A 15,966-nucleotide genomic window follows, 5' to 3' on the forward strand; every position below is an offset into this window, starting at 1 on the left:
TCTTGGCATTAAGCCGGGAAAGTTTACTAGAATTTTTCTTGGATGATGGATCATTCTCATCATCCGTGAGCAAATCAAATTGATTACTCAAATTAATTTCATCAGAAGGGGGGTCAAGAGTTTGCCCCTTTCTTTTGCGTTTAGGCGCCATGGCGGCAGTAAATTTTTATCCAAATCGACTTCCAAGCAGATTACTATAAGAATCTGAAGGATCGAAGAGGAATTTTCCAAATCGATATCCAAGAAGGATTACCTCGGGTAGGGTCCAAACAAGGATCGAAGAGGAATAAGAGTTGAACAAGGTAGAAAATTTTTTTTTACAGGTTGAGCACTGAAAAGTGCTGTTTAAATTTGTTGTAGCTTTAGGTAGTAGTAACACTTCCTTCAGCAAAAAGCAAATAGATCCGCACGGCAAGAGAGCACGATGCGGACTGGATTGAGCTTTCGTTATTTCTGGGTGTGTGTCTGTCTTCTCTCCTCCGCTGCTTTACACTTGCGCAGGGTGAAAGACAAGCAGACTGTGTTTGCTTGATTCTCACTTTGTTTATTTCAGAAAATCAGTACATTGTGCACATTGAGTGATTAGATGACAGCCCTGTCAGTGAGTATGAATTTCTCAGCCGGGTGCAGTATTCCAGAGAATTCCAGCATTCCACAGCATGAGAGACATTATTTACTTTATTACTTTACTGCATGTTGAGAGCTTGTTTTGCAAGTTTAGGAAGCAAAAGCAGCCGGTTATCACATAAATTGCGTTGACTACCGTGACCGCATACAACGCTGCAACGGCCTTTTTCGCACGTTTGAATGGTACAAATTCGAGTCTTTGAGCGTCAATAGGTGATGTCAACACATTAATGGAATTTTAACATTCAAAAAAGTGCAAATTGACCTAAATGTCACTTTTCCGTACACATATCCATAAGTATTTCAAGGATCTCTTTTCTGTAACAAATTCACACAACCGATTCAAAAACAAGCAATCGTACGTTACAGGGGTATAAGAAAACCTTGGATCGTACATCATTCGCTATTCTTAGAATTGCAGATATTCAAAAAATGATCAGTATGTTTGTTCAGAAATGGTAAATGGCAAACTTTTGGACGATATTTTGCGATTTGCTACTTTCTGAACAAAATGAGTCTGAGAAATGCTTTTCAGAGCTACTTCGAGTCTTAAAAAAAGCTATATTATTGGAGGCGAACCAGCCTAAGGCTGAAAGCCTCCTAAATAAAGCTAAATAATAATAATAAGCTATATTATCCCATCTTACGTAAAACAATCCTACACATACACAATCCTACATGATTCACAGCTGCAAACAAAAGCGAGTTACCTTCCATTTCCCTTAAATTAGTTACCCAATTTAGTAACAAGTAATGGGGTGGTAAACAAACAAAAAAAAATAGCATTTCAAATAACAGGATGGGAAACTTTAACAAAGCACAATAAAATATCACTTTTATTCTAATCAGTTCGTTTTACTCTATCTTTCAGCTTGCATCAAAGGACGGAAAAAAACCCCTTCATCGAATGGACATCCATTGGGAGGGGACAACTGTAAATAAGTGTGGGCGCGGTAATCGTTTGGGCAAAGAAGCTTGTGCTGGTGTCAGAAGAAGTTTATTGGAAAGTGTCACTCAAATCCGATCGAAATAGCTGCAACCTGTCGTAAAGATCGGGTTGAAAAGAAATGTGATCAATTTCATCTGCGTTAAGAAATAAGAGAAAAAATGTTTTATGAGCCACCGTCATCGTTGCGTAACAACCATAAACATCATCATCACCAGCGGTCGTGGTGTTGAAGAGAGAAAGAAAAAAAATCGAACCAGGAGCTTTCACTGGCAGTGGCGCGTGTTGTTTGATTGGGCCGAACGGGGTGCGGCCGGAATCGGAATCGCGATCGCGCGTACCGCCGAAACCACACGGGTGTATGTAATTAGTGAGATATTGGAAGGAATCGCACAGATGATTTGCTAGTGATATTTTGTTATTGTTTCTTAAATTGCTTCTTTCTGAGTGAGCCGGAAGAAGAAACACCCACCACTGGGTAGTATTTCAACCTGCTGCTGGTGCTGCGAGTGGCACATTAAGTTTCAATTCAGCATCGGGAAAGTGAAAAGTGCGGGAGAAAATGGGAAAATCAAACCACCGATTGATACGGCTGATTGAGCTGATTGTATTACAGTGCTTGGTGATTGCAGTTTGTGCGGCGCAGAGCAGTGGAGAAGGTATGATGCTATACTTATTGATAAGTTTTCTTTTAAGTAAAATAAAAACAACCCACGAAAATTCAAATTATAATTAAGATTAATCCGTACACAATTCTCGCTTGATGAATAATCGAAGGTGACCCAGGCTTCCCATCATTCGAAACGAAATACGAACCTAACCGGTTGAATGCCATTCAACGCTAAAACATCTGAAAGACTTAAACACGTCTGAACAGCAGAAACCTGTTTTTTTGTCTTTCTCCCTAGATTCGATTTTTCGATGCCAACATTTCATTAGGGCGAAATTGATTTTGTAAACGCACCGATTTATCTCACTCCTGCTAACTAACCATACCAGCTGGAACCGTTCCTCTACTTGATGCTATTATTCCCGAGAAATCGATGGCTAAAGCCATTGTTTACAAACGTAGTTTCGCTCTTTTGAAATGTTGATGAAGATTTCTCTCTTCAAACCGCGTATGGAACGGATCAATCTCGTGCGAGTCAATAACGAACAAACAAACAAAAACATCAGCGTCTGCTTTTTTTCCATACCACCACCACTACCACTACCGTCAAATTGTTCTCATCTATTAAAACGCAATTGACTGGTTCGATTTTAGGTATCCGCATGGTGTCGACCAGGATCGAAAATGAGTTGATTTCCTTCTTGGTGCTTCGTCGGTTTCTTCTGGGGTTCTCGTTGAGGAAGTCGAGACGAGTCATTTTTTGTATGAATGCTTTCATGAAAAAGTCAGTCGTTTCGACTTCCACTGAATCTTTATGCTGATGAGAGTCGTCGGTACCGACTAGCACGTGACCAAGGGTTCTCAAACACGTTCGTTGGAAATTGCTCGATCAATGAAGCTGCGGATTGAGTGTAGAAAGAGTCGGACAGGGGCTTCGGTACTTATCTCACTATCACTTGTTATGCCAGCACGAAATCATAAGTTTAATTTAAATATGATAATAAATTAGTATTTGAAATACCTGCTATAACATCAATAGTTCATTTGACGTTTGGTCACAATAAATCACTATTTAAAGGTGCAGCTTTAAAGCAATAGTAGAAGCTTCATATTTGGCGTACGGAAAGAAGCATAAAAGTGCTCACTAGAGCAAAGCAAATTTTAAATTTTTTGCTCTCCAGTGCTCAAACGATTCTAAACAGTGCTGTCATAGTAAATTGAGAGCTGGTTACTCGATGAATTTTCATATGTGTGCCCTTCAACCACCTGAAATTCATGCGCCCCCTTTCACGAGCGTCCATAATTGTAATGTACAGTGTAAGGTAAAAATATTCAAGATTAGGTTTTAAAAAAAAACTTTACGTTGATAACGTATCATTTGAGGTCCGCCATAGTGGCGTTGGTTCAAATTTACTCATTTATTGAGCAATAATAGATGAACTCAAATTTAAGTTTATTTGCTATTAATCATTGTTAAGGTCAAAACTTAATATTTTGCACTATCGATTGATATAGTACTCTCCGTATTTGTTTAAAACTTACATATTTGTAAATTGTGTTGACTTATGAAAAATTTAGAGCAATCTAGAGTTACTCTGAGAAACTCTCTTGCTCTCTGAGCGAATCTTTCTCTCATTGCTAGTGGATTTTTGCAGATGGTCTTATTTATTTCTTCAGAACAATTCGAGTTTAAGCTTCGTTTAAAACTTTTTGAAATCTTCAGCTAGATATTTAACCTCTTTTGTTTTGAAAATGATGAACAGCAGCAGAAGACTTATATTTCACTGTTGTTAATTTTAACTGTCTTGAATACTTAAATCCGAATCAAACATCGAGATGCAGAATAATGTTTCCTCATCAACGGAGTCACACTCAGGTTGCAGCTCCAAGCAAGCCGGAAAAAGGACAGTCTAGGGCTTTTGAAAAGTTATTGATACATATAAATATTTCTATCAAGAATATATTTTGGCATCTAACGCAGCAAAAAGTTGGAGATGTAGGTCTGCATTTTCAAAACATCATTCACTTCCAAGAGCTGACTGCAATTCAATCCAGCATTGAACAACAACGTGATGTGCTTCCACAAAAATTTCCAGACTGGTCCAAAACTCTAATGGATCCCTGAAAATATCAGATTTTTACGGCAGTTTCTATGAAGACCCCGAGAGGTTCACATTTGAAAAGAGCCTACAACTAAAATGTAAACAAACTATACAATGGATGGTAAATAATGTCTGCCTTTTTCTCGGCCTTTTTAATCATTTGAATTCCTGTTCCGCGTAACATTTTAAAGGGTCTACAACCAAAAAATAAGCAAACCATAAAATGGATTGCAAATAAAGGGTGATACGGTCAAAATTTGGTCAAGGGAAAACGCGTGTAAATCGGTGAAATCGTTTATTTAAAATATCAAATTAAATTTCTTTTTCAAGTTCAATTAGTATAAAATTCAGGAAAAATATTCAGTTAGGCTTCCGCTTTTCCAAATCCGAATTGCCGGGCCTTACGCTTGACCCCTGCCATCAGATTTTGTACAGCCACCTTGTCCACCTTCTTCGCCGCAGAAAGCCAGTTTGCCTTGAACTGCTGCTCGCCCTTAGAAGTTTTTTTGGTCTTCTTTAGGTTCCGCTTGACAATAGCCCAGTATTTCTCAATTGGGCGGAGCTCTGGCGTGTTGGGAGGGTTCTTGTCCTTGGGAACCACCTGCACGTTGTTGGCGGCGTACCACTCCATGGCCTTTTTACCGTAATGGCAAGATGCCAAATCCGGCCAAAACAGTACGGAACAACCGTGTTTCTTCAGGAAAGGCAGCAGACGTTTATTCAAACACTCTTTCACGTAAATTTCTTGGTTGACAGTCCCGGAAGCTATGAAAATGCTGCTTTTCAAGCCACAGGTACAGATGGCTTGCCAAACCAGATATTTCTTTGCGAACTTTGACAGTTTCATGTGCTTGAAAACATCTGCTACCTTTCCCCTTCCTTTTGCCGTATAAAACTCCTGTCCCGGAAGCTGCTTGTAGTCGGCTTTGACGTAGGTTTCGTCGTCCATTACCACGCAGTCAAACTTCGTCAGCATCGTCGTGTACAGCCTCCGGGATCGCGCTTTGGCCGTCGTATTTTGTTTATCATCGCGATTTGGAGTCACTACCTTCTTGTAAGTCGATAGTCCGGCTCGTTTTTTGGCTCGATGCACGGTTTTAGACGATACACCCAGCTTATTTGCGGCATCTCGGAGAGAGAGGTTAGGGTTTCGCTTGAAACTACCGGCAACTCTCTTTGTCGTCTCAGCGGCTTCCGGTTTTCGATTTCCCCCCGATCCAGACTTCCTGGCTGTCGACAAACGTTCCCCAAACACTTTAATTACATTTGTAACGGTTGATTTGGCAACTTTTAGCGATTTTGCCAACTTTGCGTGCGAGTAGCTCGGATTTTCGCGATGCGCGAGCAAAATTTTGATACGCTGCTCTTCTTGCTTGGACGGCATTTTGACAACTGAAGAGTGAATTCCAAAATCAAAATAGGAGCAACATTCTACACACACACACCTTCAAAATGAGGGGTGTTCAGGTTTTTTAAATGCAAAATTGAAAGAAATACGTCAAGTTGATATTGACCAAATTTTGACCGTATCACCCTTTAATCTGTCAATTTCCATCCCTATATAAGAAAATCTAAGTTTTTTGATAGCATTTGTACAGTTCAGTATGACAATAATATCTGCATCTCAACACACAACACCCAAATAATACATGGTTGCCCGTTTTAGCGTGCGGGCCAATAAATGATCCGAAAAATTTCTTTGATCGTACGTTTTGAAAACCGAGTTATTTATAATGAGTTTTACCGATTATGCGGAACATTCCTACACGATTGGCAGCTTTCAAGCGGTGCTATAGAGATTATCACGCCTGGTTGTATTGGTGCGCTGTGTGAAACTGTGGTAGTGAAAATCCGAGGAAAATACATTTTTCAAAATTCATTTTGACAGATCGTATTACATACATTTTGAGATCGAGGAAAATAATAAACAACTTTACATGGCGATAGATGCCCGTTAGTGTGCGTGCGTAAAACATCACTAATCTCTATAGAATGGTATCGAAAATAGTTTTGTTTGCATTTTGATTATAGGCCCTCTTCAAATGTTACGCAGCATATCTCGCATTGTTCTTTATTTTTTCCGATGCAGATCAGAGCAAATCAGAGTTACTCTGAGTAACTCTCAGCTAAAGAGACACTCGCATTAAAGCCGTCCTCCCCATTAGTATTCATTTAGGCCCAAGCGCAATTACAGTGGAAGCGGAAAAGTTTGATCTGATTAAGAACCTGGGAGCGAGAAGCAGATAGCACACACGGAAATCATTGAATACTTCAAGAGCAAATTTTCATTACGTCGAATGTAACAAAGGTAAACAAAGTCGAGCTATCAGTGTCAATCGATTCTCCTGCTATTACACTATATACTGTCCGAATATAGGATCGAATCCCATTTTTAAATTTATTTACCAGTCAAATTGCTTTTTGACGTAATCACTAGGGACAGTGGAAATTCGCGGTCAAAAATCCAAAATTTCGCGGTCGATAAATGAGAAAAAGTGGAAATTTCGCGGCAATTTCGCGGTTGATTTTTTTCTTTCAATATACCGTAGAAAAGTGAAATTTTCTTTGCTAAAACAACCAATGAGTCTTTATTGAACTAAAATACAGTTATTCAACGGTACATTTTATGCTTTCTTTGCATTATTAACCAAAAGTACATGATTTGTCAAATTATCTTCGGTCATATTCTGTCGTCTACAAGTATTAATTAAATTGTACTGACTTACGCTCCGTTCTGCATCAACCAAGTTTCCAGGGATTGACAGGTACTTTATCGCTATTCTGAAAAGCTCAGGAAAACGATTACGATTCGAAAACCAAAACGTCAATGGTTTCACACTGTCACATATTTCCAGTACTGCTTGCTTGTATGCTGTCAGTTCATCTTGCAAGGTCAATTTTCTGGTTGTGCACTCTGGAATCCCGTCGTACAGGTCATCAATAGACAAAAACTTCGCTTGATGGGGATCCAGTAGTCGAACCGCCCGAAGAAACTTCAAACCAGGTTGACAGAATCGCGTTGTGGCTGTGGGTGTGTGATAGTACTGTTTCATCTTATTCGATGCATCTGCAAAGGCTTCCCGCTGCCATCGAGGTACAGACTTTTCTTCAGATTTGTCTGAAAATACTGTAAGAAAAAAATGATCAGTGGATTTTTTTGAAAAAGTACTCCATGAATGTACCTGCTAGCAAGTCCATGATTTTATTGTACTCTAAATGTATCAGAACATGGCGGCTTTCAAACCAGGTCAAAAGCTCAACCAAGTATTTTCTCTCTCAGTTTTCGGTCCTGAAGCAATTCATGTAGCTCATTCAACGCATTTGTTGCTGCTGATATTTCAAGTTCGTTGCCGATGAAATTTTGGTAGTGATTCACATGCTCAGCATGGTAGGCGACAGCATTCAGCCAACTATTCCATCTCGTAATGACTGGAACGGGAGGTAACGGTACTTTGTCCTTCTCAACCCCGGTAAGTTCAGCCATCAACTCCTTAAAACGTTGCTTTCTCGAGGTAGAATGAGTAAAAATGGACTTGAAGCCTGCCACTAAACGATCAACGCTAGGGAACTTCTTCCTCCACACTTCACCGATCAACCCCAAAATATGTGCATTGCACGTCATGTGAATGCAACACGGAAGTAGTCCTTTTAGATTCTCGAAAGCTTTAGTCATGTAAGTGGCGTTATCCGTCACAAAGGCTGTAACAGCATCAAAATTAACACCATATTTAGCCAATGTTTTTATTATACTTTGGGACACAGTTGTAGCATTGACATGTTCCAAGTAAATAATATCAGCTGTTACAGCTTCCATCTTCTCCTGTTCAGAGGTCGTAACAGGAAGAACAAATATTACATGTAGAACAAAACGATCCTGTGAATCACTGGCTTCATCTGTTATGATTGCAATCGAGGTTGAGGTTTTAACCAAAGATGAATACTAAGATGAAACTGTCGGAAGAAAAACTTTCTATTTTAGTGTCTTCTTTCACGGTCCCTTTCATCCAATGAGAACCCCCCGTATTCATGGTAATTTTGTGGTTTTGCTGCCCCCTCGGAAGAGATAAAATTTTGCGCTCATTTTTATCAAAACAATCACACCAAAATCAGAGATGTCCCATTTTTTAATTACTCGATTAACAACTAATCGATTATTTTTTGTTCACTGTGCTGCCATTTTTCCACCAATGAGAGTGCAGCACATGTTTGAAACGATCGGTGATGATCCTGTGGAGATGTTAATGCTTATATCGGCATGATCTAACCGATTATAAATAGTTTACTTTTCGGTTCGTTAATCGATTAAACGATTATTCGAATGAAAAATGGACATCACTAGATGAATGTGAAACGTCATTTCAAATATAAGGCCGTTCATAAATAATGATACAATTTGAAAGGGACTGGGGCTAATCACAAATTACGTCTCCATGGTAACTGAAATAAACACGAGTGTTCACCGGTTGTTCTAACTCTAGCTTCAAGTTCTTTTTGGTTCTGATCGAATAGTTGTAGTTGTCCCAGATTTTTAACACTCGATTGGAGATACTCACGCAGTTTAGGATGGTCCAATTTATGTAACGGTACATTCGCGGCACAGAAAGCCTCTACCAACTCGAAGTGTGCCACGTTTCGCGCATCTCTGGAGATCGTTTGACGCTGAAATGCTCCGACAATACTCGCTTGTTTTTTTTTCTTTTTGCGCAGCCTCGTCCTGTTGCAATTTTAGCTTTTGCAAGTGCTGTTGTGATTTCAGGTGCTTGTCGATTGAGTTTTTCCTCGAGTTGTCCAGGGTCACGTTGCAGCAGGAACAAAACAGTTGTCCGGCATCCGCATGTAAAACTCCCTGCGGGTATTGTTTAACACGGTCTTGGCACGATATGTTCACAGCTTTCTTCATGATTCTATCACAACACGTCGAAACGCAATCACAAATTCACTTTGTACCAATTGTTTCCGGACAAAATAGCGCGATAAACAGCGAGCTCAGCACCGAGCGGAATTTCCTAAGCAGAGCTTTTTGACGTTTAATGACGCACACATGAAAAAATGCAAGAAGGATGGAAAAAATAGTGAGAAAACTACGAAATCATGCATCCCCGTGTGCTAGATAGAGAAGGACAATCAAACGTCAAAAAGGGGGATTGGCACAAATGTGGAAACTCGTCGAAAGAATGAAACCCCATGGGTATTGCATGCAAGTCGCATAAAAACAAAACGAAATATTTCAAGGTCGACATGCAGTGTTAGTTTTTTTCATGAATTTCGCGGCATTTCGCGGCATTTCGCGGCATTTCGCGGGTTTTTCTAAATTTCGCGGACGATGCCAAATTTCGCGGAATTCGCGGCTTCCGCGAAATCGCGAATTTCCACTGTCCCTAGTAATCACCTTCCGATCAAAATAGTTTTCGATGTTACTTAAGTCACCCAATTTCTATGGAGATGCCGTTTGACTTAAGTAACAGCGCTGAGAAACCCGTGAAAAGTGTACGTTCGTCGTTTCGCTTTCTCATTATTAAAGTGAATAAATCGAACTGTTTGTTGCTAAGATGATTTCGGTGGTCCTAAAATGATGAATGGGCTGCACGTAAGGAGACGTAATTGATAATTCTCCCGAATATCCTGGTAAATACACTTTGACTTAAGTAACAATAGGGGCCACCAAACGACGTATAATAACTTTTGACTAAAAAACCAGTATTTTTTAGCATGAAAGCTAGCGATTTGCATTTGTATGATTAAAACCCTGCTAAATATGTTAAACATTGCTATCACTATGAGATTATATGTGTTTACTTGGAAATAGGAATAACTTTTCGGTCATCAAAACAAAACTTTATTTTTCTCGGATTGGTGCGAATGTTACTTACGACATAATGAAAATTTGCTCTTGACTTGTTCTTTTTGTCATTAAAATTAGTGCAATTGAAATCAAATCAAAACAGGCGTAGTAAAATAGCGTGTTTTGCTTTGAGCGTGTAGTGATTGTTTGAGATTGTACTGTGTGCAGTGAGAAACTGTTCTTTTCTGTTTGGTATTTTATTATGCCATTAGATGTTTTGAACAAACCTTGATTTGTGTGTATTTTGAATGAATTAAAAAAGACACGGTGTCCCATTGAATAAAATAGCTGGAATCAACAGACTGTCAAAAATTGCTTTACGCAAGATTTCACTACCATCTTGTGTATTCTTGTTGAACTGTAAGAAAAGCATCATAAAATTGCTTGGTTCCCAATGACAGTTCGTGACAGCAGCTGGCTGCATTTGACGTTCCATTTTTCTCTCTTCGCGACTCTCCCTCAGATTAGAACCAAATCGACATTGGTTGCTCGTTCGAGAGTACTCTAAATTTTCGAGTAAAAAAAAAACCCATTTATGAGTATTTGATACTCACAAATAAATACTTACTACTTATTTTAGTAGTTGTAATTACTCTTAAGTGGGTAAAATTTTACTCATTTAATGGGTAGTCCCAGTTCCCCTCGAAAATGTTTACTTTGTAGTCATTATTGGGTATTTTGCGGTTACCGTGTAGGCAGAACTCAATTTTGAGTGAAACAGGCATTTCTTTATGTTCGAGTAATTTTTACTCAATTCCATAAGATCAAGAGTGTATAGTAAAAATGGTGAAAAATCAGAAAATATGTAGAAATAATGTCAAAACGAAAAACACCCTGTTAAAATAAAAAGGATCAAGTGACTCTATTTCATACCATGCTCATGTAAGTAACGTAATGTAACAGGTCACAGAAACAAACAAAAAATCTCATTCATGATCTTTAGCATGTGCTGCTTCATTGAATGGGGCGGCGAGTCTGTTGACCGTCATTGGTGTACTGTGATTTAGTGTCTTGTAGAGAACGATGGCACAAGAAAATCGATCAACATAATAAGTCCAGTAGGAACATTAATTCCGAAGCCCGGAAAACTATTAAATAAAACATCGATGGCGTGAATGGACGATTTCGCTTCCACGTAAACTTGATTGATAATCACCAATTAAAGCTTTCCAGCACTGATAGGATTGGCAATGCATACGATACGAAGTAGGGAAGGACACTATTACGTGAGGTCATGTGGTCCATCAATGCATTTTCTGAAGGCTGAAATGCCGTATAGTAAATGATGCATAGATTTCACAAATGCATTAAATATCTGACTATTTCTTACAGATACCCAATAGAAGCGGTATTGAATGGCTCGTGCTTCGTCCATCGACGAATTTTAACCTGCGGTGGTTTCCACGAACTGGCATCTTGTCATTAATGTAATGCCCGGATGTATTCTGACATTTGAGTGGGATTATATTAGTGTGCATTACAAATGCAGCGAGAATGTGTACATACCATTATGAACCTTAGCGAATTTATGATGATTATCTTAGAACGTTTTCGCATTAACCGAGCTCCACGTTCGCAAGATTTCTTTCCAAATTTTAAATTATTGTTTTTTTTTTGAGTCAATAAACAAGCTGAAAACTCGTAATTGAGATCCATACTTATTTATGTTTTGTTGAGTTGATTTTACTCAAATTTATAAATCCAAACCACGTTTCAAAGGAAGATATAAAAATGAGTTACTCCAACTCACTTTTGAGTTCCCTCAAACGAGCGTGATAGGCATCTTGATGTCATTGGTGACAACACTTTCAAACTTTCCGTTTCCGTTCCGCTTCTGCCCACATTGCGTTTGGGCGTTTAGTGCCTGGCACACAATGACAAGAAAAATTGTTACGAAAGCCGGTTGGATGCTGGTAGCCATAAAATTGTTGATTTCCATTCTAAAGACAGGAAAATTCAACAAAATGTTTTTCAACATTGGGTTACCTTTACCTATTTTACCTATTTCATTCGATTTATGGTTAGGTAATTTCCACTCCATAAATTCTTGATCAAAATTGCTCAAAATTGAGTTTTCTTTTTTAGCTTAATTGTAATGTTGGATACTTTTTTGTTTCCCGTGTACGAATGTATAAATACACTACCCGTCATAAGTATGGACTCGCATAGAAAAGTATTGCAACACTCATTTGAATATTGCATCATCTTGAAAAGTTTAGCATCACTCAAAGAAAATGGGTCAATGTGCTTGGAATTACTTCGGAAAGCAGTGAGTCACTTCAGAAGTGTTTTGAATCACATCGGAAAGTACATAACCACTTTAGGAAAATTTTGAATCACATCAGAAAAGTTTGAAATCACTTCAAAAAGAGCTGAATCACTTGAGTATAGTTCGAAATCACTTCGGAAAGTATCACTTTAGAACCACTTCTGAAAGTACTAAATCACTTTAAAAAATATTGAATCACTTCGGAAAGTAGTTCATCATTTCAGAAACCGCGGTGCCGGTAGTGTAGTGGTTAGCGTGATTGCCTCTCATCTCAAAAGACCTGAGTTATATCCCAGTCGGCTCCGCCGGGATTTTCTGAGGCATAATATCTCTTATCACGCCTTCCTTCGGAAGGAAAGTAAAGCCGTTGGTCCCCGGTTCATGAGTTGTTGGGTCGATAGGTAGGGTCCTGGTGTGGAAGCTTCTTTCCTGGCGTCAGTAGCATTGGCACTCAGTACGGAAAACAAGATCGACCGAAAAAAATCACTTCAGAAACGTTCAGAATCACTTCGGAAAATACTGAATCACTTCGGAAAATACTGAATCACTTTAGGAATGTTCAGAATCACTTCGAAACGGACTGGATTACCACAAATACTTAATAACTTATGAAAAGATTGAAATCACTTCAGAAAATGCTGAATCACTTCATATATGCTTTCATTCACTTCGGAAAATATTGAATCACTTCGGCATGTACAGTATCCCTCCGCTCATCCGAAAAAATCATTGCCGGACCCATGTTACAATTAGGGTTCTATGAGGGTTCTGTAGACTATGAATTAGATTTGTAGCATGGCTTAAAACCGCGATAAAACTTGCAATGTTACTTGGGGATTATCGGGAATCACTTATGAAGATTCTGAATCAGTTCCGAAAAGTTTGAAATCACTAGAAAGCACTGGATCACTTTAGTAATATTCAAAGTGTTTTTTATGTTACTTCATACGCGAAGTTAACGATTTTCAGAGTTGGTTGGAAATGCTAACATGAAGCTTTAGTGTGATGATTTATTAGCTAGAGAATGATCTTTAGAAGAGTGTAGGTGGATAGTTCCGTTAGAGTACGGCAGTATGAAAATTGAATAGAAGTTGAAAATGAGCGAAGGGCCATTAAAGCGACAGTTTTCAAGATAGACGTGCCACAGCCGCAGTCAGTTTATGAGCAACAAGAGGGACGCACATTTTTGCCTGTGGACTTGGAGACATACTTCAAGTCCCCGCGTACATCGTACGGGCTAGGCAAAATGTGCGTCTATCTTGAAAACTGTCGCTTTAATGGCCCTTCGCTCATTTTCAACTTCTATTCAATTTTCATACTGCCGTACTCTAACGGAACTATCCACCTACACTCTTCTAAAGATCATTCTCTAGCTAATAAATCATCACACTAAAGCTTCATGTTAGCATTTCCAACCAACTCTGACTTTAGTAATGTTCGGATTCACTTCGGGAGGTACTAAATCACTTCGGAAAAGATTAAAATTATTTCAGAATTAATTGAATCACTTCAGAAGGGTTTAGAATCACTTTGCAAAGTACTGAAACCCTCCAAAAAATTTGGATTCACTGCGAAAAGGAATGAATCATTCCAGGAATTTTGTAATGACTTCCACAAGGCCGGAATCACTTCTTAAAATTGTAACCACTTTGTAATGCCCTGAATCACTTCAAAAATGCTCGGAATTACTTCGGCACATACTTAATCACTTTAGGAATTTTTGGAATCACTTCGGAAGTACTGAATTGCTTCAGAAAAAGTGGCAAACTTTTCGGAAAGTACTGCACCATATCAAAAAGTTTGAATCCCTTCACAAAGTACTGAATACCTTCAGAAAAGTTTGGAATCACTTCGGTAAGTACGGAATCATTCCAGAAAGCTTGTAATCACCCAATAAATAATTCAAGCTGAAGAACAGAAGCTGGTTAGTGATTGATTTAAGGTGCACACATATGTTTGAAACCATGCTGAATATATTGCTGATTAGTAATGCATAAAGCGAATTTTATCCCCATAACTTAACCTCAACAAATTAGCTGAACTATAGACTGAACAATACTTATTTAAGCTTAAAACTACTCCACAAATCAGCAATGCGCTACACATATTTTGATAGCCTGATGAATCTATTGCACAATATTGTTAAATGTCGTCAGTGTCTAGCGGTGCTTTTCCATGATTTAATCCTTTTCTAAATTTACTCGCACCGTTTCTAATCCCAAGCAGCGAGACAAGAAATATATCCAGGTAGAAGTGGACTGCGACGACGTATCCATGTGTTTTGAATTGTTAAGATGTGCACTGCATCTCGATTAGATGTGCACTGCATTTTCAAACCACATTCCAAAAATATAATCCAATTATGACACTTAAAAAGCATTCAAATGACCATCGAAATAAATGGCGCATTTGTTTACTGCACTTGAATTTGAGAGGAATGTTTTACTGTCACCATTTGTCACCAATCTTCCGGTTCCTATTATTAAACTGAAATGATCATACCTAATGCAACATATATGCTTAAGTGGTCCAGTAAATATGGTTGACGCCTGCTAATCAGTGATTGCCGGTTTAAATCCCGAAATGCAACGGTCATTTTTTGACACATTACAACAATATAAACATTTAAAGCCAATTTATCAACCATGAAATGTTTTAACTAAAACTAGAAGACTGCACACGGGTTGAAAAATACTGTTATTTAATGCCTTAAAATGCTTAAAATTTATGTCACTGTTAAGCTTTCGGCTGATTAAAATCACCATATTTAAAAGTTTTAAAGCTGAACAACGATTAACCCAACTAACATTTTCCGCTTTATAAGCCAACTTTTCCAGCGTTGTGCTGTAAAGTAGCTGAAAAAAGCTGCAGATACAGCTGACGCATTTCGCGCCAAATCGTAGTCGGAGCTGGCAGCACCCTCTCAGATTTCAATGAAACTTTCTGGATGTGTGGACCTTGACTAAATATGCCACTTTGCATACTTAGTTTTTCCAAAATTTATCTAGACTAACATTTGAGAAGGGCCAAACTTTTCAGCCGATTTTTTTTCAAAAAAATATTATGGAAAAATGACAACTCCTACAAAAATGTGTTGTATGGATGACTTTTAGGAAATTGTCCAAGTTATCGAAAAAAAATATGGTGGTATATTCCGTGTCCTTAGTTTAATGCATGTCGTATTACTCCATCACTATTGAGAAATGATGAAGTATTCGGTTTTGATACAATTGTCATTCTTGCTCTCATCGCAAGGAACCGATTATAATTGAAAGTACTCGCTATTTATGTCCTTCGAAGATATAAAACACCCTCCGCTCCCCTTTGTCAGTTAAAATAGGATTTCTTAGCAACAAAACAAAGCAATGACATCAATATTGACCACACATCAGAGCCGTAGTCTAAATCACTTCATTATAGGTTCGTTACTCTGTTAACTTTAAAAATGATGTTTATCATTCGATGACTTGGCTGTTATTGAACTTTAACTTTAAAAAAGGAGATGCGTAGGGCATATCCCAAGTAACAATTTTGGTTTTATGAGGGTTCTGTAGACCATGATTTAGACTT

The 15,966-nt window shown here is 38.5% G+C and overlaps 2 protein-coding genes across 3 annotated transcripts in view; both read left to right on the forward strand.

Moving 5' to 3' along the window:
• Positions 1-15,966, forward strand: part of LOC135702299 (uncharacterized) — a 175,480-nt gene that overhangs the window by 46,545 nt on the left and 112,969 nt on the right. The gene's annotated exons all lie outside the window — the stretch shown is intronic.
• Positions 1,503-15,966, forward strand: part of sas (stranded at second) — a 60,340-nt gene continuing 45,876 nt past the window's right edge. For both annotated transcript variants that reach the window (XM_065223325.1, XM_065223326.1), the window contains exon 1: positions 1,503-2,232. In XM_065223325.1, the coding sequence (XP_065079397.1) occupies positions 2,136-2,232 (97 nt within the window). In that variant the 5' untranslated portion in view covers positions 1,503-2,135. The remainder of the gene's footprint in view (positions 2,233-15,966) is intronic.

Source organism: Ochlerotatus camptorhynchus, unplaced genomic scaffold (assembly GCF_037179485.1).
Source record: "Ochlerotatus camptorhynchus isolate MF236.1 unplaced genomic scaffold, CSIRO-AGI_Acam_v1.1 ptg000191l, whole genome shotgun sequence".
NCBI classification, from domain to species: Eukaryota; Metazoa; Arthropoda; class Insecta; order Diptera; family Culicidae; genus Ochlerotatus; species Ochlerotatus camptorhynchus.